General features: G+C 39.1%; 1 protein-coding gene across 1 annotated transcript in view; it reads left to right on the plus strand.

The window, feature by feature from the left end:
* Positions 1-23,499, plus strand: part of LOC129708048 (apoptotic protease-activating factor 1-like) — a 63,319-nt gene extending 39,820 nt beyond the window's left edge. Inside the window, exon 5 of the mRNA XM_055653591.1 lies at positions 22,684-23,499. Within this exon, the coding sequence (XP_055509566.1) occupies positions 22,684-22,830 (147 nt within the window). The 3' untranslated portion in view covers positions 22,831-23,499. The remainder of the gene's footprint in view (positions 1-22,683) is intronic.
* Positions 23,500-24,344: the final 845 nt, after the last annotated feature.

The raw sequence follows: 24,344 nt of genomic DNA on the forward strand, positions 1-24,344 counted from the left end.
ATCTCATTTGTCCTTCCTTCTCTCCTTTACCTCTGGCGTCTGGGAAACATCTATGTTATTTTTAAACACTAAACGCTTGAAGGGAAATAAAAATTGTTTCCTGAAAGAAATTGTAATCCATTGCCTATTCCTATTTTTCAGTGGGAAGAATTAAAATGTATATCCGCTAAGATAAATCTTAAATCTACAACAGGCAATGGTAAAACATGGCCCTTTGGGATAATTAATTATTTGTGGATAGGATATTGTTAATAGACTATTCTTGTCCATTAATCACCTAATTAGCTTTTGAATAAATGCTTTGCATTGAGGCAGTCATCCTGTGTAAAGGTCTCAAGCCACCCTGCAGAGTCCATGCTATTTGTGCACACTGCTTATGTCCTGTTAAGATTTTAATTAAGACTTTGCTGGAGTCATGCCTGAGAATTATCCTAACAGTGTTATCATGCTAGTAGTGTGGTCTGGACAAATACTGTGTAATCACCGTTACTATAGCAACACTCCAGGAAAAATCTGAATAGAAAATGTTTGCATGCAAATTTTATGAAGGAATTGCAGTCATCTTGCAATAATATTTTTTTCAATATTATGTTTGCAGATTTTGAGTAACGTTGAATCGTCAGATGTTTGTGCTTTGTTGCAATTATTTTGGGGGGGAAAGGCAATACCTTTATGAATAGATATGGCTCTTTGTAACCAATCACATTCTTAAAATTTGCCAGAGTAACCATATTTCACCAGGCTATTCATCTATGAAGGATCCTTACTAGAGCCTAATCTTTCCCTGCAGCGGCACGTGTACTTGCACCAACCAGCAGGGCAGTAATTGGAAGCGGGATCAAGGGGTGCTGCATCCAATTCTGTTTTCCCTTTGGGTGATCTGACAACTGGAAATAACTGTGTATTAAATCATTGAAATCTTGAGCAGTGAAAGGAGGCCAATCATCCATCATATCCTTGTCAACCAAGAAAGGATCAATGTAGCATTAACCCAGCTTTTAGTCTGCGATCTTGTAGTTTTCAGCTCTTCAAGGGCTTAATGTGTTAAGGGATTTTGCCCTTTCAGGTAGACCCATGCAACTCTTTGCATTAGTTTTTTTCTCAACTCCTCTCTAATCCTTCTAACCTGAACCAAGCCGATCGCTTCTTGTATTAAAATCTTCCACGACTAGTTATATCCTTGTATCTGTTCTCTATATCCCCGAATGCCATCACATCTTTCATGTGGTGTGGCGACCTGCTCTGTATATGGCAGTTTAGCTGTCATCTATCTGCCTGGTGTTTTATAACATGATTTCTCCAATCTTGCACTCTATGGCTTGACAGTGAGAAGAAAAGCTTCAGACACTGAGACGACAGAGATGGTCTGTCAGTTGGGTGGAAAAGTGGCAAATGGAATTTACTCCAGGGACATGTGGAGAATGTATTTGGGGAAGTGTAATGAGCAAGCGAATCCATAATTATTCTGAGAAATAGGAAGGAATTAATAATGTATGTCCAAAGCACCTTAAAGGTAGCTGCACACATTGATAAGATGATTACAGCATGACCTATTGATAAGATGATTATAGCAGGGCACATTGATAAGATAATTATAGCACCTCACACTAGCCACCTGGCTCTATGAACTTGGTGCCTGAGAAGATGGTTGAGGCAGAAGCCGTCGTTATAGTTTAATAATACATCGCTGTGCACTTGATGAGCTATGAGTTACGGATCAGGTGATGGAAGTTGGGATTAGGCCAAGTTCTCCTCTTCCACCAGCGTGGACTTGAATGGCAAGTTTTATACATTTTTCAACGATGCTATGCATTCCAAACTCATTATTTTCCTCTATTCTTCTGGGTTTATTGTATGTTCCCTTTCCTTTTTTGCCCTCCCCATTAAGACACTCTTCAGATTCAGGTCCAGGTTCAGGAACTGCTTAAAAAAAAAGAGACAATGCGCTGGAATAACCTAGCGGGTCAGGTAGTATCGCTAGAACATGGAGAGGAGACGTTTCAGGTTGGAACTCTTCTTCCGACTGATGCCTATCAGCTGTCCATGCCACCATCTGTCCATGTTCTTCAGAGATGCTGCCTGACCACTGAGTTTCTCCAGCTCTTCCTTTGTAAACCAGTATCTGCAGTTCCTTGTTTCTTCAGGATCAGCTGCTTTCCTACAACTATCAGATATAGCCAATGAACTGGCCTCAACTACCTTCTGTGGCAGAGAATTCCACAGATTCACCACTCTCTGTGTGAAAAATGTTTTTCTCATCTCGATCCTAAAAGACTTCCCCCTTATTCTTAAACTGTGACCCCTTGGTCTGGACTTCCCCAACATCGGGAACAATCTTCCTGCATCTAGCCTGTCCAACCCCTTAAGAATTTTGTAAGTTTCTATAAGATTCCCCCTCAATCTTCTAAATTCTAGTGAGTACAAGCCGAGTCTATTCAGTCTTTCATCATATGAAAGTCCTGACATCCCAGGAATCAGTCTGGTGAAAACTTCTCTGTATTCCCTCTATGGCAAGAATGTCTTTCCCCAGATTAGGAGACCAAAACTGTACGCAATACTCCAGGTGTGGTCTCACCAAGGCCCTGTACAACTGCAGTAGAACCTCCCTGCTCCTATACTCATATCCTTTTGCTATGAATGCTAACATACCATTCGCTTTCACCATTGACATTCATCCTAGCATCTGTCGATAGCTCTGGAAGTCCATCACGCCCAGTAGTGTTGATTCCTTCAGTTGCGGTTTCCGTAACATATTTGTTTTATGAGCCGTGTGCTCTCAACCTCCAACCTGGAGGACCAGTGGATCGCTCTTCGTCTCGCCTCTACCCTTCGACCTGTCCAACATGGGAGACCCTAACAAGAGACGAATCTCCCGCTGGCATAGCTCTAGGGGTCACTGAGACACACGAGCCCCTCGACCACGCCAAGGATGCAATCCAACTGGGAGCATTGCAATTTAGCTAGATAAAATTTGCCTTGTATAATTAAAAAAAAACTTTTACTCCTGTCTCTCATCTTTCCAACTGCTATGCTACATGTAACTGAAATATGAAGGTGCCTCTAAAATGTTCTCCCCCTTCCTTGTCACTGTCCAGTACACTTATTTCTTATTGTGCTTGGTTGTACTTGGTTATCTCATTGGACTGAATTTTTAAAAGTTCTCAATTTCATTTCATGGAAGTTATATCTTCTGTACCTTTGATATTGCTGTTTTATCAGTTAACGTTACAGTCATGCATTTAGTATCATACTATTTTTGTTCCTTAGAAACTTCCCTTTCAGTATTTTATGTCCTTGTGACTTTTTGGGTGTCCTACAATGTTCCCACCAATATCACAATCCTTTATGTTTCTTTCTTCAACCAAATGAATTAATTTATTGATCTTCCTGGTTGGTATATGGCATCATCCCTTCGCACAGCTTAAGTTGTTCACTTCATCAATATTGCTGCAGCACCTCATTTTTTATAATCCTCCTTTCTAATTTGTGGTGGTATTTTAGTAATAATGAGCAAATGTGTTTTGTAACTAAATGACAAATCTCACTATGCAATTATTTGTTTTCATTTAAGTACATTAAGTTTGCATTATAAAAAAACAAATTAACTTTTAATGGCTTCAAAGCCCTGAAAGAATGTTCCTTGGGAACTGTAATATTATTATCCACTCAACATATTTGTTATTACAAAAACTTTTTGTTCTTAGCTTTGACTTGTTCCAAATGGTTCATGGAATTAGAATCTTTTCACCTTCATTCTTATGGTCCATGCTTCGTTACTTGATTCTATGATCGGAAGTTATACGAGCAGAATTAGGTCATTCGGCCTATCGAGCCCGCCATTGCATCAGGGCAGATCTATCTTTCCTTCACAACCCCTTCCTCCTGTCTTCTTCCTGCAACCTTTGACACCTTTACTAATCAAGAACCTGTCAATCTCCGCTTTAAAAATACCCAAAGACTTGGCCTTCACAGCCATCTGTGGCAATGTATTCTACAGATTCACCACCCTCTGGCTCAAGAAATTCCTCCTCAGCTCCTTTCTAAAGATACATCCTTTTATTCCAAGCCTATGCCCACTGGGGCAAGACTCTGCAACGAGTGGAAACACTCTCTCTACATCCACTCTATCCAGGCCTTTCATTATTCAATAAGATCCACCGCTCATCCTTCTAAACCCCGGCAAGTACAGGGCCAGAGCTGTCAAATGCTTACCATACGTTAACACAATCATTCCCGGGATCATTCTGGTAAACCTCCTCTGGACCCCCTCCATATCCTTCCTCGGATATGGGGCCCAAAATTGCTCACTGTACTCCAAATGGAGTCTGACCAGTGCTTTTGTAAAGCATAGGCATTACATCTCTGCCTTTATATTGTACTCCTCTCGAAATGAATGCCAACATTGCAATTGCCTTCCATATGACCGATTCAATCAATAAATTAACCTTTTGGGAATCCTGCACCAGCACCCCCAAGTCCTTTTGCACCTCCAATTTCTGAATCCTCTCCCCATTTACAAAATAGTCTAAGGCTTTATTCCTACCACCACAGTGCATGACCACACACTTTCTTATGCTGTATTGCGGTGCCACTCCTTTACCCACTCTCTGCCCTTCTGCAGACTCCCTGCTTACTCTACGCTAGCTGTCCTCCACCTATCTTCATATAATCCACAATCTTAACCACAAAGCCATCAATTCCATCATCCAAATCATTAATATACAACGTGAAAAGTAGCGGACCCAACACCGACTCCTGCAGAACGCCATTACTCACCGGCAACCAACCAGAAAAATCCCCTTTTATTCACACTCTTGTCTTCTGCCATACATCCTTTTATCCATGCTATTATATCCCTGATACCATCGACCAAGGGTTCCCAACCTGGGGTAAATTTGTTGATTCTGGATTCAGTATCCTTTGTCGGTTGCTTTATTGTGGTAGAATTGTAAACTCAAATTACTGAACAAAACAGGGTGGGGGTAAATTTACTTACGAAAAGTTCCCAGAGGTAAACGGGACGAAAAAGGTTGGGAACCCCTGCCATAGGCTCTCATCTTGTCTGGAAGCCTCACGTGCGGCACTTTATCAAAGGGCTTCTGAAAATCGAAGTAAACAACATCCGCTGACTCTTTGTTTCGCCTGCTAATTACTTCCTCAAAGAATCCAACAGATTTGTCAAGCAAGATATCCCGTTCACAAAACCACGGCCTATTTTATCATGTGTTTCTAAGTACACAGAAACCGCATCCTTAATAATGGACTCTAAAAGCTTATCAAACGGTGGTCATATTTCACAGCTTTGGTTTTGTATCTTTTCTACTTGATTGTAAATTAATAATGAGTCTGGCATTCAAAGTTAAATTCTGTGCTATCTTTGTGTATACTGAGCCCAAGCAATCCAAATTGCATGCATAATATGTTTACATTATTTGTCCAGCATAATCTGCCATTTTCCCAGTCTTCCTGAGAGTTTTTTCACATTTCCCATTATCCTGAGATAGCCATACACATAGCTCTGGAAACTGGTATTTTTGCCACTGTTCATTTATTTCATGAAGATATTTTTTTATCATGGCATCATTAGTACTGCAGATAACAAAGCTTCACTAGTTATGAAAGAACATTTTCACTGCACTTTCTAAAGATCATTCATCTTCATAAATTAGGTTGTTTGATCTTTGAGAACTGAGAGGATCTGAAAGGGAAGTGCATGCTTTAGTTGGAAAATTAACTGATCTCCCTGAGATGGGCTGGCTCAGAAAAGGACGAAATCTAAGCAAGTAATAATTAATCCCACCTGCATGCTGAAAGATGATTACCATTGTAGAGATGGAGAGATGAAAAATCAATGGAAAATTAAAATGTAGACCACATGGTCCATTTGAAGGAGGACTTGGTGATTTGCAGATAGCATGCTGAGCACATTAATACACAGTAGCAGTAAAGGAAGCAAACAAAATAGAGTGAAGAAGGGTCTTGTCCCGGAACGTCACCCATTCCTTCTCTCCGAAGATGCTGCCTGTCCCGCTGTTACTCCAGCATTTTGTCTATCAAAAGAAGTACAACATTGATTTAGACTAGTGAACTGATGTGTGCCTGAAATATTTAATTTTTCCTTTTGTACAGCAATTGTTTTGCTTAAGGTATTGCTATGATTAAACGTTGCAGCCAGAAATAATAGCCATGGAGATATAGAACACAGCAAATGGGCCCTTCAGCAAAACATGTCCATGTCAACCAAGCTAGTCACATTTGGCTGCATTTTACCCATATCCCTGTAAACCATGTTTATCCATGTACTTAACTAAATATATTTTAAACATTCTAGTTCGACTTCCTCTACAGCTTTATCTAGTAGCTCGTTCCATATAATGATAATAATAATATATTTTATTGTCATTGCACATAAGCGCAACGAGATTTGGTATGCAGCTTCCATCCAATGTCATAACATAAATAACTAATAAAATTTAGATTTAGATATACCCACCACCTTCTGAAAAAGTTACCCCTCAGGTCTCTGCTAACTCTTTCCCCATTCACTTTAAATCTGTCTTCTCATTTTGGACTCCCCTATCCTGGGAAAAAGATAGTGACCATGCCCCTCATAATTTTATGTAGCTCTATAAGGTCACCCCATAGACCTCTGCTCCAGGGAAAAACGCCCCAACCTATTCAGCTTCTCCTTATAACTTATACACTCCAATCCCAATAACATTCTTATGAATGTTTTCTGCACCCTTTCCCAATTTAATGACATCCTTCCTTTAGCTGTGCAACAAAAACTCAAAGATAATATTGTCAACAAGAGGCTGATCAGACTTATTTACATGGTGTTAATTTATGTTGAGCACAGGAAGTGGAATTTATTTTTAATGCTTCCCCTCGATTGTTTGGTGTGTATGATCTAAGGCAACTTGATGATATCTATCTGTTTTGGTATCAAAAATGTGTTTTAGTCGGGTCTCTAAGATAGCCACGCTGTGACATGGATTATAATAGTACATATTTAAATTCTGGATCCTGCAGGCTCCTGGATAGGAGCAATTGAAGTAATTGTGAGCCTGATTAAGGCAGCTATACCTGAGAGAATAACTTAGTCAGATGCAAGCCTACAGCAAGATTGTGCATTATTGACAGCACCAAAATATTAAGAACTCATTAGATTAAGGAGAGGAATTAAAATACTCAACTTGCTTTCATTGAACAGTCAGATGTGATTTTGAAATCATGGACAACTGTGTGATTAATCAGGCCTTGTTCATATTTGAGCATGACTGATAGGGGCCACATTTATTGTTCATCCATATTTGTCCTTGGTGTAAGGGGGGTAATAGAAACACCGTATGAAAGAGATGAGCTGTTCAAAGCTCTCCGTCCACATTGTTTGATTATTCTGTATTTTTATTTCTATATTGCACTATACTACGGACTGACGCTAAACTGCATTTCGTTGTGCCCATACTTGTATTTGTGCAATGACATTAAAGTTGAATTGAATTGAAGTGTAGCTAGTCTCCTTTTTTAAACCCCCAGTATAGCTTCTATGAAATGCATGAGTAATTATACTGCTTTGCTAATCTGGTTTTGCAGATTATTTTGCAGAGAAATAATGATAGTTGGGTAACTTCACCGTGTATATCATGCCAAGTTTCTGTCCTCCAAGATGAAGGGATAATGTGATGGACATCCCACATGCTCTTAAGTAAGTATTATTACAATTGGTTAATTATTAGACTAGGTCTGTATCAACAATTACACACCAATGATATAATGGGGTAGGTTTGCTGCCTACATCTTGACTACACTCTCTGCTTAGCTACACAGTAGGTATAGATTTAGCAATCCACATCTTTTGATGTCTTGATCCAAGGTAAGGCATTGTAATGCTGTTAAATAGAATGGCCCAAACAAGCCATGAAATACAGTTAAGTTTGACAGACTTCTAAGCCATGATTTAGAATGTTTTTTAATGCAATATATTCCGAATCCTTCAAAACTATTAAAAAATAAATAAACTGCAACAAATTTAAAGGAATAAAACACTAAATTTAAAAATTGCGTCAGAAAATACACAAACTGATTCCTGAACTGGCTGTTCTTACACCCGGTCCAGTGGAAAATTCCCCTGAGAGACTTGCTGAGGAGTTGAATTAGGTAGTGGTCCATGAGGAGTGCAACACTGGAGAGCAGCCGGGGGTTGCTATTGAAGGGTAGCCAGCAAGTTTGCATCCGTCCTATTTCTCACCTAATTCCCTATGGCCCTGCAACTTATTTTCTCTCAAGTTTACAAGATAATGTACAAAACGGTTTAATATAACCAGCTGCATTAATGGAAGACATCATTTTTCAGACTAGGAAGTAGGAGAAGTTGTGGAAAATTGCCTCCTTTCAAAAAAGGCTACACTTTCACATGGGAATCTCGAACCTGATAGCTTAGAAATCCTAGCCGTTCCACATCGAACCGTTTCCAAGCAATTTTTCGCTCAATACATGAGCTTTGCTTTGCAATTATCTATCAATGACATATGATAGTGAATGGATAATAATTGTCATGAAATCAGATGATTTGTTTGCATGAAAAAATAATTTAAAAATGAGGCAAATGCTGCACTAATTATTGAAACTCACAACAGCCAAAAGTATTGTATTGCAGAACTATGTAGTCATCTCCACCAGATGAGATAATTATTTTGTTTTTTTTTAATTGAGGTTATTTGCCAGTAAAATCTCATGCTTCTTACTCTAAAAACTAAAAAACTGTTTCTATTTAGGCAGTTGATTAACTTAAACCTTTTTTTTATACATTATCGTGCAAATGTAAAAGAAAATAAATTGCAAGCCTACCAGAAATTAAGAGAGAAATGGGACTGATGGGAGCCAGAATGGATTGGATAGGCTGAATGCTCCCCCACCCACTTCCTGGATCCTCATAAATAATAAATGTTTACTGAAGGGACTGTTGCTATTTATTGCTGTAAGCATTCAGAATGTTCATAGGCTTGATTGAAGTCAGAAGCTAGAGGGTAGAATTGTCCAGTTTATCATTTGATATTGGTGCATGCATGCAAACAGGCCAAGAGTCTGAAGAATAGTCCTGACCCAAAATGTTGCCTATACATGTCAAGGCATGCTGCTTGACTTGCTGAGTTACTCCAGCACTTTGTGTCCTTTTGGAGAAATGGGCCCCTGGGTCCACCTGTCATCAAACACCCTTTTACAGCAATTCTACGTTAATCCAATTTTTTCCTTTAATCCATAATCCATAATTCTATAATCTCACCCACTATATTTACCACTTGTCTACACAACGGGGGCAATTCACAGGGGGCAATTAATGACAAAGCCTATGTCCTTGGGATGTGGACGAGGAAATCGAAGTACCAAGAGGAAACCCATGCAACCACAGCTGAGGTCAGGATGGAACCCATGTGTCTGGTGTGTAGCAAGGCAGTAGCTCAAGCAGCTGTGCTGCCATGCAGTATACTGTCTGTCTTAGTCTGGTATCAGGTTTAATATCAAATTTAAGATTTGGTTAGGTATGTTTCAACACTAAATACAGATATTTAGTGTTGAAACAAGATTTCTTGCAATGTGATCCCTTGTTATGTGATGAATTCAGTTGACTTAAGTTTAAATACCATTTGTATTTGTATTCTTACAGATGGAGGGAAAGTGAATGAATAAATTATCATTGTGTAAACTGCAAGGGACAGTAATATTACTTGATTTATATTGTAAATCTCGAGCTGACTTTTTTTTTGGGGTGGATGGAATTTGTTCTGACCCACCCATGTGACAATATTATTGTTGAGGGACTCACCATTTTGGTTTGGAATAATCCTTGGCAGTTTTTCACTTTCTCGTACTGCAGTGAGCAACAATGTCATGTTTATATCTTAAACTAGTCTTGCTTGAAATAGATCAGAATTTAGTAAATAACATGCATCACATTATGATTCACAATATAACAGTTGTTTGGATACTGATTCAAAGGCGCATTTTGTTTAGTCTGGTACATCAGGTGGAATGATTTCCTCATTTTTTGGTACCCTAATAACCATTAAAGAGTAATAATGATTGAATTGTGATTGTAATAATGGTTGAATTGTTTCTCTATGGGTTGCATCTTTTGAAGTACTACTTAGATGAGGACTAATGAAAATTAAAATGTTTAAATTAATCCTTAAGGCTGCTTCTTTTGTGCAAGTGCAGCAATGTGACCCAGAATGAAGCATTCTTTGAATTTGATATTATTGTTTAATTAAATGTAAGCTAACTTCTTGAAGCTAATTTTGGAAAAGTACATATGCTCAGTTCAATACTATCTTCTGCAATTTTACAGGTTTCACATATAACACAGTCTAACGTGCTTAGTGGTGAAGTTTTTGGTTATTTTATCATCCTGTGCAGCAGAAGCTCTTACAGTGCCCTCCATAATGTTTGGGACAAAGACCCATCATTTATTTATTTGCCTCTGGACTCCACAATTTGAGATTTGTAATAAAAAAAATCATATGTGGTTAAAGTGCACATTGTCAGATTTTATTAAAGGCCATTTTTATACATTTTGGTTTCACCATGTAGAAATTACAGCTGTGTTTACACATAGTCCCCCCATTTCAGGGCACCATAGTGTTTGGGACACATGGCTTCTCAGTTGTGTTTAATTGCCTCCTTAATGTAGGTACAAGAGTGCTCTCAGCGCCTAGTCTTTCCTCCAGTCTTTCCATCACCTTTGGAAACTTTTAATGCTGTTTATCATCATTGGGGAACAAAAGTTGTGCCAATGAAAGTCAAATAAGCCATTATGAGACTGAGAAACAAGAATAAAACTGTTAGAGATATCAGCCAATCCTCAGGCTTAACAAAATCAACTGTTTGGAACATCATTAAGAAGAAAGAGACCACTGGTGAGCATACTAATCACAAAGGAACTGGCAGGCCAAGGAAGACCTCCACAGCTGATGACAGAAGAATTCTCACTATACTAAAGGAAAATACCCAAACACCTGTCTGCAGAAAACTTCATGAACAGAAATACAGAGGCTACACTGCAAGATGCAAACCGCTGCTGCAAAAATAGGATGGCCAGGTTACAGTTTACTAAGAAGTACTTAAAAGAGCAACCACAGTTCTGGAAAAAGGTCTTATGGACAGATGAGACGAAGATTAACATATCAGAGTGATGGCTTGAGCAAAGTATGGAGGAGAGAAGGAACTGCCCAAGATCCAAAGCATACCAACTCATCTGTGAAACACGGTGGTGGGGGTGTTATGGCCTGGGCATGTATGGCTGCTGAAGGTACTGGCTCACTTATCTTAATTGATGATACAACTGCTGATGGTACTAACATAACGTGTTCTGAAGTGTATAGACACATCCTATCTGCTCAAGTTCAAACAAATGCCTCAAAACTCATTGGCCAGCAGTTCATTCTACAGCAAGACAATGATCCCAAATATACTGCTAAAGCAACAAAGGAGTTTTTCAAAGTTAAAATATGGTTAATTCTTGAGTGGCCCACCCAAACACCCGATCTGAACCCAGAGAAAACTGAAGGGGACTAGCCCCCAAAACAAGCATAAGCTAAATATGGCTGCAATACATGCCTGGCAGGGCATCACCAGAGAAGACACCCAGCAACTGGTGATGTCCACTTCAAACTCAAGCACACTTCAAGCAGTCATTGCATGCAAAGGATATGCAACAAAATACTAAACATAACTACTTTCATTTACATGACATTGCTGTCCCAAACATTATGGTGCCCTGAAATATGGGGGGGGTGGGGACTATGTATAAACACTGCTGTAATTTCTACATGGTGAAACATAAATGTATGAAAAATGGCCTTTGTTAAAATCTGACAATGTGCAGTTAACCACTTGATTTATTTCTGTTACAAATCGCAAATTGTGGAGTACAGAGGCAAATAAATGATGGGTCTTTGTCCCAAACATTATGGAGGGCACTGTAGCTTTTCAAATAAGCTATTGCAGGGGACAGCACAGCACACAGCAAGATTTATTGGAGACTGACAAAAGAATATTCCACTTCACTGTTTTTAAATGGGCACAATTCATTCTGTAAGATTGCAAAACCAAGTCACCTATAATTAATGATTTATATTTAGTATTGCACTGGGACAGAAAGAAACTAGTTCTCAGTTACAAGTTATGAATATACATTCCATGCAACTTTAAAGACACAGTGCCTCAGTCTTTAAACATGCCTCTCTTCTTAAACATATTTATGAACTCATTCATTAGTACTTTACCTCTATGATCTTGTCAGTTGTTTTAGTCCTTGCACCCTTGCTACACTATAAAATATGAACACACATGAACCACAGTTTTAACTAATTTACGCTATTGTTTTATCATTGATTGTGTTTCAACCATTAAACATGTAGCTCAGTGAAGCAATATTTTTTGAGAGTTCATTATTTTTAGCAAATTTTATTTTGTGAGTTCATTGGGTTTTTTTGGGGTGTATTCCATTATCTTTGTAGAAGCAAAGCCCAAGACACAGTCTTGGAATGCAGCTGGAACTGAGCGTTAATCATAAATGTGTATCATGACTCATCCTGAAATTTAATTTTTGCTGCCTTTTGGTGTCTTGTCCAAGCAGTCCTTCCTTTATTGTCAGCACAGGCTATTGATCTGTCAGGCTATTTAACCACAGGGTCACAGCAGCTGTCTGTGTTTCTGTTTTCGCCTAATGTGTACCACATGATTTTCAGCAGCAGGAACCCACGTTCTGAAAGCCTAGGGAGGTAGCCATGCCATTCAGAGCCAACTGTTCTGCACCAGGGATTAAACCTACACCATGAAAGAAAATATTTGTTCATTTCACAGCAACCCAAAGATCCCTGTTTTGAGTTTGCTTTAACCAATGCCATCAGTTACAAAGAAGGGTTGCTTGTGTCTTGCTGTGACTATTGTGAACAGTATTTTTGGACAATGCAATTGACGTTGCTCAGTTGGTATACTTGTATATCATTTTGAAGCCATTCAGCCAAGCAACCTTCACTCAACAACTTAACTTGTGGTTGTTCTTTATCTGTAGTACAATGATCTGCCACTGATCCCTGAATCTTAATATCCCTGAGCACATAACTTGGTAAACATTGATTTAATCTTGGATCTGATATTGAAGTGATGCCATTTTTTTCCACTCGAGGTATCTTGAATGATATTCTACCAATCCAGGTAATTGTGAGAAATGAAGGTTATCTAAAATATGATGAGGTAGGAGAAAATAGAAGATAGGCAATGAATGGTGAACGGGTGAGTTAATTGTCAACTGGTAAAGTTCACCCTTCTAAATAACAAATCTTAAGATGCGTTAAAAAAAATAATGTTTTGATATATGGCATTGTTTTAGAAACATCACAATATACTAGTTTTCTCACGGTAAAAGCCCAGAGTTCGCAAATGAATATGTGAACTTCAAACTTTTGTGGGAGACAAAAATGCTGGAGAAACTCAGCGGGTGAGGCAGCATCTATGGAGCGAAGGAATAGGTGACGTTTTGGGTCGAGACTCTTCAGTGTGTAAGGAATGGCAAACTGACAACACAGTAGCAGGTATTCAACGCAAGTGATTAATGCCGGGTGTTTTTCCTAATCATGTTTAACATTTTTAACACTTTAATCTCTTCTATCTTCTGCCTGTTTATCCCCACCCTCTTTTCTGTCATGTTGGCATTAACTCTATGTGTTGCTCTTTCAACCATTCCATGTGATGATGATAGGTTCAGCCAATGCTTAACCTTATGGTAACTGTCTAATATTTGTGCCTCTTTGCCTGGACTCATCCACCAGTGGAAATTATTTATCCGTATCTACCTCCAAATTGCCTGATAGTTGTGAATGTCCCCATAAGGACCCTTAATCTTTTTTTCAGAGAAGGAGCCATTTTCTGCTTAATTTTGTTCAACCTTCTCAGTTCTAGTGATATCCTTACAAATGTTTAGTTTAGTAGTGTCTGCCTACTCCCTTTCCTGGATGTCACCTATCTCTTTTCTGCCTGTATCTTAGGTGTCACCACTCTTATCTATGCTGTTCTCATTCGCCCAGATGATACTAAGGATATCCAGCCTCAGCTCGAGTTCCCTCACACGGTCAGTCTGCAGCTGCAGCTTTTTCTCTTCTTGCAAATGAAACATAAACTAAAGGATAGTTAGATCTCTAGCCGGGTGTTGAGCAGCCAGGTTGTCGTCTCTACGTCAATATCTGCCAGGCCCTGAGCTCCATTTGGTGGGTGGTAGAGCGGGCACCCAGAGATGACATCGTTGGCTGTCTGTTGTTCTGCTCCGCATTCCCAGGCTGGGCTCTGGCAGAGCCCCCATCTCCACATGCTGACATTGAAACGCCCAACTCCAGTACGAAGTCTGTTGAGCTTCACCCATGCTCTTCTGGAGAGGTCAGACCCTGGACAGCTTTTATCTGGTGAAGAGATGTAGCTGTGTAGTGAAGATAAGGTTGCCTTCCACTCCTGTGACCACTCGGCAGCTATCCAGTGTGCTTTTGCCACTTGGTGGCTATCCAGTGTGCTTTGGTGAACTATCCAGTTCAGCTGCAGCTGAACACACAGATAGAATCTGAGTATGCCCAGTTATTATTATCAACTTTATAAAGAGTTGATGCCCTAGATCAGACATAAAATGAGAATCTTACATAGAATCTTATCCTCAGGGATTTTCCTGAGGTTTCCCCAAATGTCTACATTCTGCAGGAGGAGCAAATAGGTACCCACACTGCAATCTGTACTGCACTCAGAATAAGGAAGAGTCATAAAAAGAAAAACAGATCTTTTCTTCTCTTATCGTCATCCTCCGCTCAGCCTCTTTGCGGAAGCCTCACGTTAAAGACTCTACACTTTGCCTCAAACACATAATTTGTACCTCAATACAAAGTCTCTCCCAGCATGGCCTCTCCCAATAAGTGCCGTACTAGTGCTTGCCTTCCTTTTAAAACCGCAAGGAGCAGTCAATGACAGACACGATGGCTACTTTTTATATTGCCCATGCTGTTGCTCCTCTCCACTGCTCACTCACTGCTGAAATAGAGGGATATTTTCACACTAGGGTAACCAAATAAATTATTTAATTCACGTTTATAAATCATTTTTCTATTTATCCCCTGGCATGCAGTTGCAATTATGGTATTATAATTGAGAATGATTCGTCTATTCATTTTAAGTTGACATTTTTGATCATGTGTAATTTATACTTCAAACTAAATTTACTTGCTTCCTTGCAAGTGAAAGAAATCTTACTAAATCTAATGACTGCAATAAGCTATAAACACAGGTACTTTATAAATGATCACAGAGTAAAATTATTGTTAAAAAATCATATAATGATTATTTATAAATATTTTATACCTCATGTGGCTTGCTCTTTACCAAATACTGATGTTTAGTTTTTCTTTAAAAAAAATAAATATTGCCACATTTCAATTTGGTTTAGTTTCTTTTTTTCCAGTTGCTATGCCATAGTGGAAGATTGTTTTTCAGATTGGAGGCCTGTGACAAATTGTGTGCCTCGGAGATCAGAGCTGGGGCCCAGGGCTGTTTGTGGTATATATTAACGATTTTGATGAGAATGTACAAGGCATGATTAGTAAGTTTGCAGATTGACACTGAAGTACGTGGTATCGTAGATAATGAAGATGGTTAGCAAAAATGACAGCAGGATCTCGATCAGCTGGGCAAGTGGGCTGAGGAACGGCAAATTGAGTTTCATGCAGATAAGTGCGTGGTGTTGCATTTTGGGAAGTCAAACCAGGGGGATATCTTCACAGTGAATGGCAGAGTGCCTGGAAGTGTTGTAGAGCAGAGGAATATAGTTCCCTGAAAGCCGTGTCACAGGTGGTTAGGGTGTTCACAAAGGCGTTTGGTACATTGGCCTTCCAGTAATTGTGCCAGGTACAGTAATATTTGAAAGATATTTGGATAGTACATGGATAGGAAAGGTTTTGGAGGGATGTAGGCCAAACTAGGGCAAATGTAACTATCTTAGATGGGACATCTTTGTCAGCATTGATGAGTTGGGTCAAAGGGGCTGTTTCTGTGCTTTGAGATTCTAATTTTATGTCTGATGATCTAGGGCATCAACTCTTTATAAAGTTGATGATAATAACTGGGCATTCCCAGATTCTATACACTTATTCCAATTTTTTTTCAGTGCAATGAATGTATTTGTTTTTTTCATTTTAAAACCTGATAAACATCAAGATTATTCACCTTCAACATAATGCTTGATTATTGTTTCCAATTTCACATGATATTCTTTGCAATGCCTAGCAACTACTTAGAAAGTACACAAAAAGACTGAAGCGAACATATCAGCCTATTAAAACTTAAATATTGATTATTTTTCTGTAGAGATGCAGGAGGCATATCGATCAATTCAATGATAGCCCATGTAATCTTCCATGCCTTTAGAGATGTAGACAAATCAATTTTTGTCTTGCACTTGGATGGCTGTGAATGTTGCTAATCTGTTGATTTCATCCATATTTGAGTCCGCAGTATAAGACCCATCACTGAGAAATTGCTCTGTGAAGTGTCTCATATTGGTGCTATTACCTGTAGTTGCCAGAAATGAAACTGTCTGTTCAGTTAAATCATATTAATTTCATTTTTTATGGCAAGTCTTAGTTTTATCAAGTTCTTTGCAATATCAAGCAAATGCAGTTGACTTGGCAAATGTTGTTTATCAAACAAATTGTTTTTATGTAAATTGGATCACTGCTTGTATTACGCTGTTAAGAAGGACTACTTTATTCTGCCAATGTGTATTTGCATGTATATCTCTCTCTTTGCCAGTGACTGACATTGTTAAGAAGGTATGATTTGGTAATGTGCAGCAATGTTTCTAATGTCCCCGTTGATGAAAACAGGATTGTATTTACTCTCTTGCTTCATTTAGTCAACAACCAACTCTTTTGTCTTGCTGATATAAATAATTTAGTTATTGTCTTCCCATTATCATTGATCCGGTCTACAATAGTTGGCAAAATTAAAGATCGGGTTGGTGTTGCACTTGGCCACACAGCCATGGGTGTACAGGGAAAAGAACAAGGGCTTAGCACAGAAACGTGAGGAGCATCAGTGTTTAGGGTGACGGTGGGAGCAATATTATGACTAATTCTAACTGACTGAGGTCTGCCAATCAATAAATCCCACAACCAATTGCAGATGGAGGTACAAGGCCAAGATTCACCAGTTCTGGATTCTGTAAATTGGGTTTAGGATAGAACTAGTGTAGGAGTGATCACAGGTCGGTGCGGACTCAGTTGGCTGAAGGGCCTGTTTTCATGCTGTATCTCTAAAACCAAAACAACTCATCCAACGACTCCATCCCAGCTGTCAGCTTTCCAAGAGTTTATCTTCGTGAAAGCAAATTTGCTTTCTGCCACCAAGAAGTATGGGACAGAGTCTGTGGGGCATTGGGACTGTGCTGAGGTTTGCCAGTCAAAACAAGTGAAAAGGCACTGACCACATCCAATAGAGATGCATCCTTACCAGAGAGAACCCCTGATTTCAGCCTGTAGCTCGTGATGGTATTCAGGTCCAGACATAGTCACTTGGCATCCGCTTGATTGAATCGAGCTTCCAGTTTGTTTGAATTGAGCCTCTGGTTTTTTTAAGGAAGTCTCCCCTGGCATCACTGAAAAACTTGCAGAGATCATACTTGCCTTCTCGTACAGTGTACATCTTGACATAGGCAAGGCAAAGAATCATATAGTTTTAAAGCAGGCAGATGGTTTTATTCTAAATGTGGACAAAACAGTCGGTGTGAATGTGGTGGATGGTGGAGTCATGGGTTATACAGCATGGAAACGGGTCCTTCAGCCTAACTCATCCATGCCAACCAAAAAGGCCCATTGCTGTACAACTGTGACTCAAAAAGAAAGAATAGATGAGAATAGAAACACTAAATTTCCTTTATCGGAAGGTGCATGATTAGATTAGATTCCTTTGTTGTCATTTAGACCTTTCGGTCTAAACAAAAGTATGTTGCCTGCAGTCATACACAGAACCAATAAAAACAAAACATACAATAAACACAAATTAAACATCCACCACAGTGAGTTCACCAAGCACATCCTCACTGTGATGGAGGCAAAGTCTTAGTCTCCGTCTCTTCCCTCCTTGTTCTCCCTCTGCGCTGAGGCGATCGATCCAGGCCAAAGATGCCGCCCTCCAGTCCAGCGGACCTCCGTGGTGATGTCGCCGCCGCCGAAAGCCGGAACGCCGTCTCCGCTCCGAGACGGCCCGCCACAGCATCAGCTCCGGGCAGCCGCCCCAGCTGCCCCAGCTCCAGGCCACCGCCCCAGCTCCAGGTCCCGCAGTCTCCGCTCCAGGCCGCTGCCCCAGCTCCGGGTCCCGCAGTCTCCGATCCAGGCCGCTGCATCAGCTCCAGGCCACCGCCGAAAGCCAGAACGCCGCACCAGCAAGTCGGGCCACCGCTGCCTCAGCCCCGAAGACGGCCAGCCTCTCGTTGGTAAGTCCTGGCTGGCTCTGCCTCCGGAACCTCGGTGTCAGTCGCAGGTTGGACACTGCCAGCTCCGCCATTAGGCCTCAGCGCAGACGGAGGCAGAAAAGGGGGATACGACACGAAAAAGTCGCATTCCCCCGAAGGAAGAGACAGAGAACATGTTTCACCTCCCCCCCCCCCAACACAACCCAACAAACTAAAACTTATGATGGGTGGTGTCAAATCTAATTTGAAAATACATGTATTTCGTTCTACAAAATGTTTTACCATGATCAATAATCTCAGTGGTCGATATTAATAGGAACGGTAATTAATTTTACATTGTAAACTAGTACTCTCATTTTGTATGATTAAAGTTATTCCATTTAATTTAGTTGTTTAGGGCTTCACCTGCAGAATTCTACAAAATTGTATCAAAATGGCTTAAAAAAAAGAAAAGATGATCCCCATGTTACAGCTGTTCGGGTAACGTAAATTCACCTTCTCAGAATTCCCAAATTACTACCTAATAATTTGACACACGGAATAAACATTGTGAATAAATAACACATTTTATTTTTCAAATTGATTTTCTTCAAGCTTTCATGGGTGACGTGGCTTTGCATTACGGAAAATGACGATGCAAAGCTTTTTTTAAGGAATGTAAACCCAACCTCTGTCTGTAATGTGGGTGTCACCTGAACTATGGTCAAGTTCATATAGAATGTTATTATTTGCTGTACAGTACTATATTAATTACTTGGTTGCATGATAAAAGATCTTGAAGTCCAGTGAGTGTACTGGACTACTGAAATGATCCCTTAACAACTGGCCTGTAGCTTACTTTCATTTAAGGTAGACATAAAAATGCTGGAGTAACTCAGTGGGACAGGCAGCATCTCTGGAGAGAAGGCATGGGAAAGGTTTTGGGTCGAGACCCTTCTTCGAGAAGTGTCTACCTTCGATTTAAACGAGCATCTGTAGTTCCATCCTACACGTTTACGTTTCATTTTCTGATGTTCTTCATGCCACGTTTCTTTCTGCTGACTCTGACTTTAATCATGGAAAGCACAATAGTCAGCAAAGAAAGCATTTAGTCACCTTTTAACTGGAAGATTTTGATAGATTGCAATAATTAATGCATTTTAGTAATGTTTAAATATGTTTTGCACAGCGTGCAGTTTCTTAATTTATTAAATTATGATGATTACGAATCCCTCTGGCTTTTCCAGATGTTGGAATAATACTGAATAAGTTTCATAGGAGGAGTGATTTATCTCTCAATAATTCTCCCTTTCTGTGGTCATGTTATATATTGTATATCATTGTATGGTAGCTAATAATGAATAACCCGGCCAAGGGTTTGCTGTCACAAAAATAAATCTTTAAGATCCTAGTATGTTGGTTCCACACTGCAGAGAATTGTCTTTTTTGAAACCCACTCAGCTAAATAGGGAATTTCACACAAAGTTGATGCATCCGTTGGGTCATTAAGTGTGACATCCACCAATGTAAAAAAAACCTAGCAGTTTGAGTTTGTGGAAATAATGGCCATGTTTTTGAGTTTTGATAGATTCAGTTTGGCATATTTTTTGATGGATGACTTGGGCTACTGTGACATGTAGAGCAGTTTTCACTGAGAGGATGATTCTGTCTTCTCTGGATAAATGATCTTTGGATTGAAGAAGCCAATCCTTATAGAACATTAATGTTAATGCATTTCAGTAGGTTTCACTAACTTCTGGCATTGGTTATGCTGTTGTTAAATCATGCTACATTAGCTATAAATTTTGAAAAATAATTCATGGGTGAGGACATTAATGGTTTTATACTTTATTTTATGGTATTAAAAGTAATGTTATAAAATCAGAAAATGTTAGAACTACTGCTATTGTGATGAAGGTCTCATCCCTCTAATATTAATTCTGTTTCTCATTCCTGACTGTTTTTTATTTCAGATTTCCAACATCTGCATTTTTGGGGAATTAAGTCAATTATAATTCAAAGTTGTATCAGCTACATTTATGGCGCCTGTATATATTACACTCTTAAAAATAAGAACACAGGTATTTTAAGATAACTAATTTAAAATACCAAACACTTTACAGGACGCGAAGATTCCTTTTACTATAAGGAACTCAACAGTCTCTGTTGATTTGATCATGCAGCTAGCTATGGCAGAAAAAAGGGCATTTTATAATTAAATAATAAAGTGACAATGTCAATTCTAGTTTTCATCATAGGGCATTACCCCATTTTATTACCTTTTAAGGCAAAAAGAATCATCCAATTTCTGTTATTTGCATTTTTGATTGTTGTCTATTTACAAGTGAAATTGTCATACTGTGTCACTTTTTTGAAGTTATTTATAATGGAATAATTTTGCACATATTTTGCTCCACATCAAGCATTCTCATGTCAGATCTGATTTGATCATCTTGAGGCTAAAGCTGCATTTAATCTGCACCTGCATTATCCTTTAGCCTAAACCTTCAGCATACCCGTCTCACTGCCTGAGTGAGATTGGTAACGCAATAATGTATTGGTCTAAATTAATGAATAATTTTGTACAGGAACTCGGAAATTAACAAAGACTACCAAGTTATTTGAATTGGAAAAACTACTGAAATCTACTTTGCAATTCACTGTCAGTCTGTTCTAGGACTTGTCAAATTTTTGAAAAATTCAAGGAAAGTATGCATACACAGTCGGCCATCTTGATTATAGAGTCGTACAGCACAGAAACTGGATCTTCGGCCCAACTTGTTCATGCTAACCAAGATGCCCCATTAAGCTAGTCTCACTTGCCTACCTTTGGCCAATATCCCTTATTTTGTTCCTATTCATGTAGATATCCAAATGTCTTTTAAATGCTGTTATAGTACCTGCCTCAACTACCTCCTCTGCAGCTCGTTCCATATGCTTCAATTTCAGTGGACACTGCAAGACAGTGAACATAACAGTTTGAATAGAAACTCATAAGTACAGAGATGACGAACATGATATAGAGTGGTTTGTGTTTATTACAAACTTACAACTCACATTCAGTCTCCTTGTCTTTTACTATGTCCATTCAAATTTTAGTTTACTTAAACATCTGATTTGGCAGGACTGTAAATAACATGTACATTAGCTTTTTGTAGCAATTCCTACCTGTTGCAAGAATACTTGTTTAAGAACTGCCTATCCTGGCATTATTACATGGGATTTCCCATTGAAATACAGATACCTAATTGCATGGAAGAATTTGAAAGCCATTTAAAAATCAAGGCACATTTAATCTGGAGCCAGAGTAGGCCAGTGTGTGTTAATTTTGGCAACATACTGGGTATAGACACAAAGTTCTGGAGTAACTCAGGCAGCATCTCTGGAGAAAAAGGATGGGTGACATTTTGGGTCAGGATCCTTTGAACAGTCTGAAGAAGGGTCCCAACCTGAAACATCACCCATCCTTTTTCTCCAGAGATGCTGCCTGACCCGCTGAATTACTCCAGCATTTTGTGTCTATCTCCGACATATACCAGCATCTACAGTTCCTTTCTACACTACACGCTGAGAGTGTGGGCAAAAGGAACAGATGTATCCCATTCCCCCTTCCTCTCTGCCACGTTGCAAGCTGCTATTGTGTCATGTTCAGTCCCTAGAGTGATTTCTGACTTGAAATGTTGATAATGTTTTCAAATCATCAGATGTGGCCTGACCTGAGTATTTCCAGCATTTATTGTTTTTGCTATGGATTAAGATGAGCGTTCTTGTGTTATGCTGTTAGCAGGGACAATTTTTACTGTGTATGCCTGAATTATTACACCATTTTTTGGAATGATGCATTACATTATGAGGAAGGATTGAGTGAAGTAGGCCTACATTTTCTGGAGTTTCAAAGCACTGAAACATATTGGGTTCCGAGGGAACTTGACAGGGTACGTGTAGTGATGATGTTTTCTTTGGCATGTTATCAAATTGAGATTCTAAAGTTGTTTTTCCTTTTGCTCATGGTGCACTATGGATAGCTTACTGCATGGGGACAGCTACGACCATTGTCGTCTGTAGAATTTAGCCTTTTACCTCACTTTCTCAATGTCACTTCAAAATGGAACACAAATTTACCAGTTTGGATAATTGGAGATTGCATGGGGTGATATTAATGAATAGTAAAAGCTACAATGACATTTATTTTTATTTTACAGTGGTGGGATGTGACTACTGGCAAATCTCTGCAGACATTCTACACCAATGGGACAAACTTGAAGTCCATTCATGTTTCATCTGACTTCAAGACCTTTGTGACTATTGACAATATTGGAATCCTCTATATCTTGAAAATGATAAACTGAGACTCCTTGCTGTGAAGAAACAAGAAAAAGCTTTTGCAGTTTCTGCTGGGGGTGGTTACATCTATTGCACTTAAAATTCCTTTCTTTGAACCTTTGGACAAAGCAAGCTATGGAATGTGAGCCATTATGCAAATTTTCTAATTTTTTTCTTACACAAAAATTGTTACTGAGCCATTGAAATTTAATAGCGATTTCACCAACACATGAACTGAGTGCCACATGCCAGAATAGTGTGTGATAATATTTTCTGTTATTCACACCTCCTGCAACCAGTGACGCCACTGCTGGTATTTTATTGCTTTGAGACATTGTGGCTGAACACATTAAGATTTGAAGCACAGTGAGCAGTTTACAGAGGCTTAAAGTACGTGACCAGGTTATAAAGATCTAGACTACCTGATCAGTTTGCAATGTGTACTCGGTGCTGTTCAAATTGCAGATTTTCATTTGATAAGAAAATATGTTCTATTTGATATCTTAAGGTATTTTATAATGAGGATTTCAGGAACAGTGTTCAGATTGGACATGTTATGAGTTATGACCAGACATGATCAAAATTCTGAGTTGAAGAATTATGATTGTAAAAATGTTCAAGTACAGTTTCTGTTTTCTTCTACCATTTCTTAGTTTCATAATTCATGCAATTAAAATGTTTATGATTATTTAAAATTTGTTTTCTGTATTTGTGAAAATATTATAGAGAACGCTTTATTATGCTTTTATTTTGGTCTAGATTAGTGCTGGAGATCAGCATTGTTTTAGCTGGATAGTACTTTTGTGCATTGGTATATTGAATAATATGATGATGCGAAGTGTCTTCCCAATCTAGTGTTTTCCCAAATGGTAGGTTCTGCGTGAAAGGGACATTACAGTGTGACATTATAGTCTAAGTCTATAACCACACACACCTGGCTTGCAAACATTTCAGTTTACCAGTTGCAGCATAATAATTGGCAAAATGGAGCTGTCAAATTAGAGATTAATATGGATTACTGGTGAGTTTGGGAGAATTAACCACATGTACTGTCTGAGGGGAAGCTCATCCATTGGGGCAGTCTAATGTTTTACAGTACTTAATGGGAAAAGCTTATTGTACAGGAGAATTCAGGATACCTTGAAACTTGGGAATTAACATAGATTTCTGGAAACTATCAGTTTATCAAGGACAATGGACTGACTCTTGATCACTCATGTCATAAAGACTGGACACCTTCCCACCATTGTCCCGTGGAAGCTTGTGAATGGTGGGTCACCGCAGGCATAAACACTCAAAACAGTCCAGAAACCGCCTCCCCTCGCTTCCCAAACAACTGCATATAAAATGTTATGGTTGAACATACAGCATTGTAATCAGAAGCATGAAACACAGATCCCCTGCGTGTAGATAAACAAGGAAGAAATTGATTCTACAGTTGGTATTTCTGATATGGCCTCTTTTTAAACAAATTAATTATGCACAAGGTTCAATTCAGGGGTATTTATATGACAATGTTGGTGGTGTATACACCAAGCAT

Source organism: Leucoraja erinacea, chromosome 22 (assembly GCF_028641065.1).
Source record: "Leucoraja erinacea ecotype New England chromosome 22, Leri_hhj_1, whole genome shotgun sequence".
Lineage (NCBI taxonomy): Eukaryota > Metazoa > Chordata > Chondrichthyes > Rajiformes > Rajidae > Leucoraja > Leucoraja erinaceus.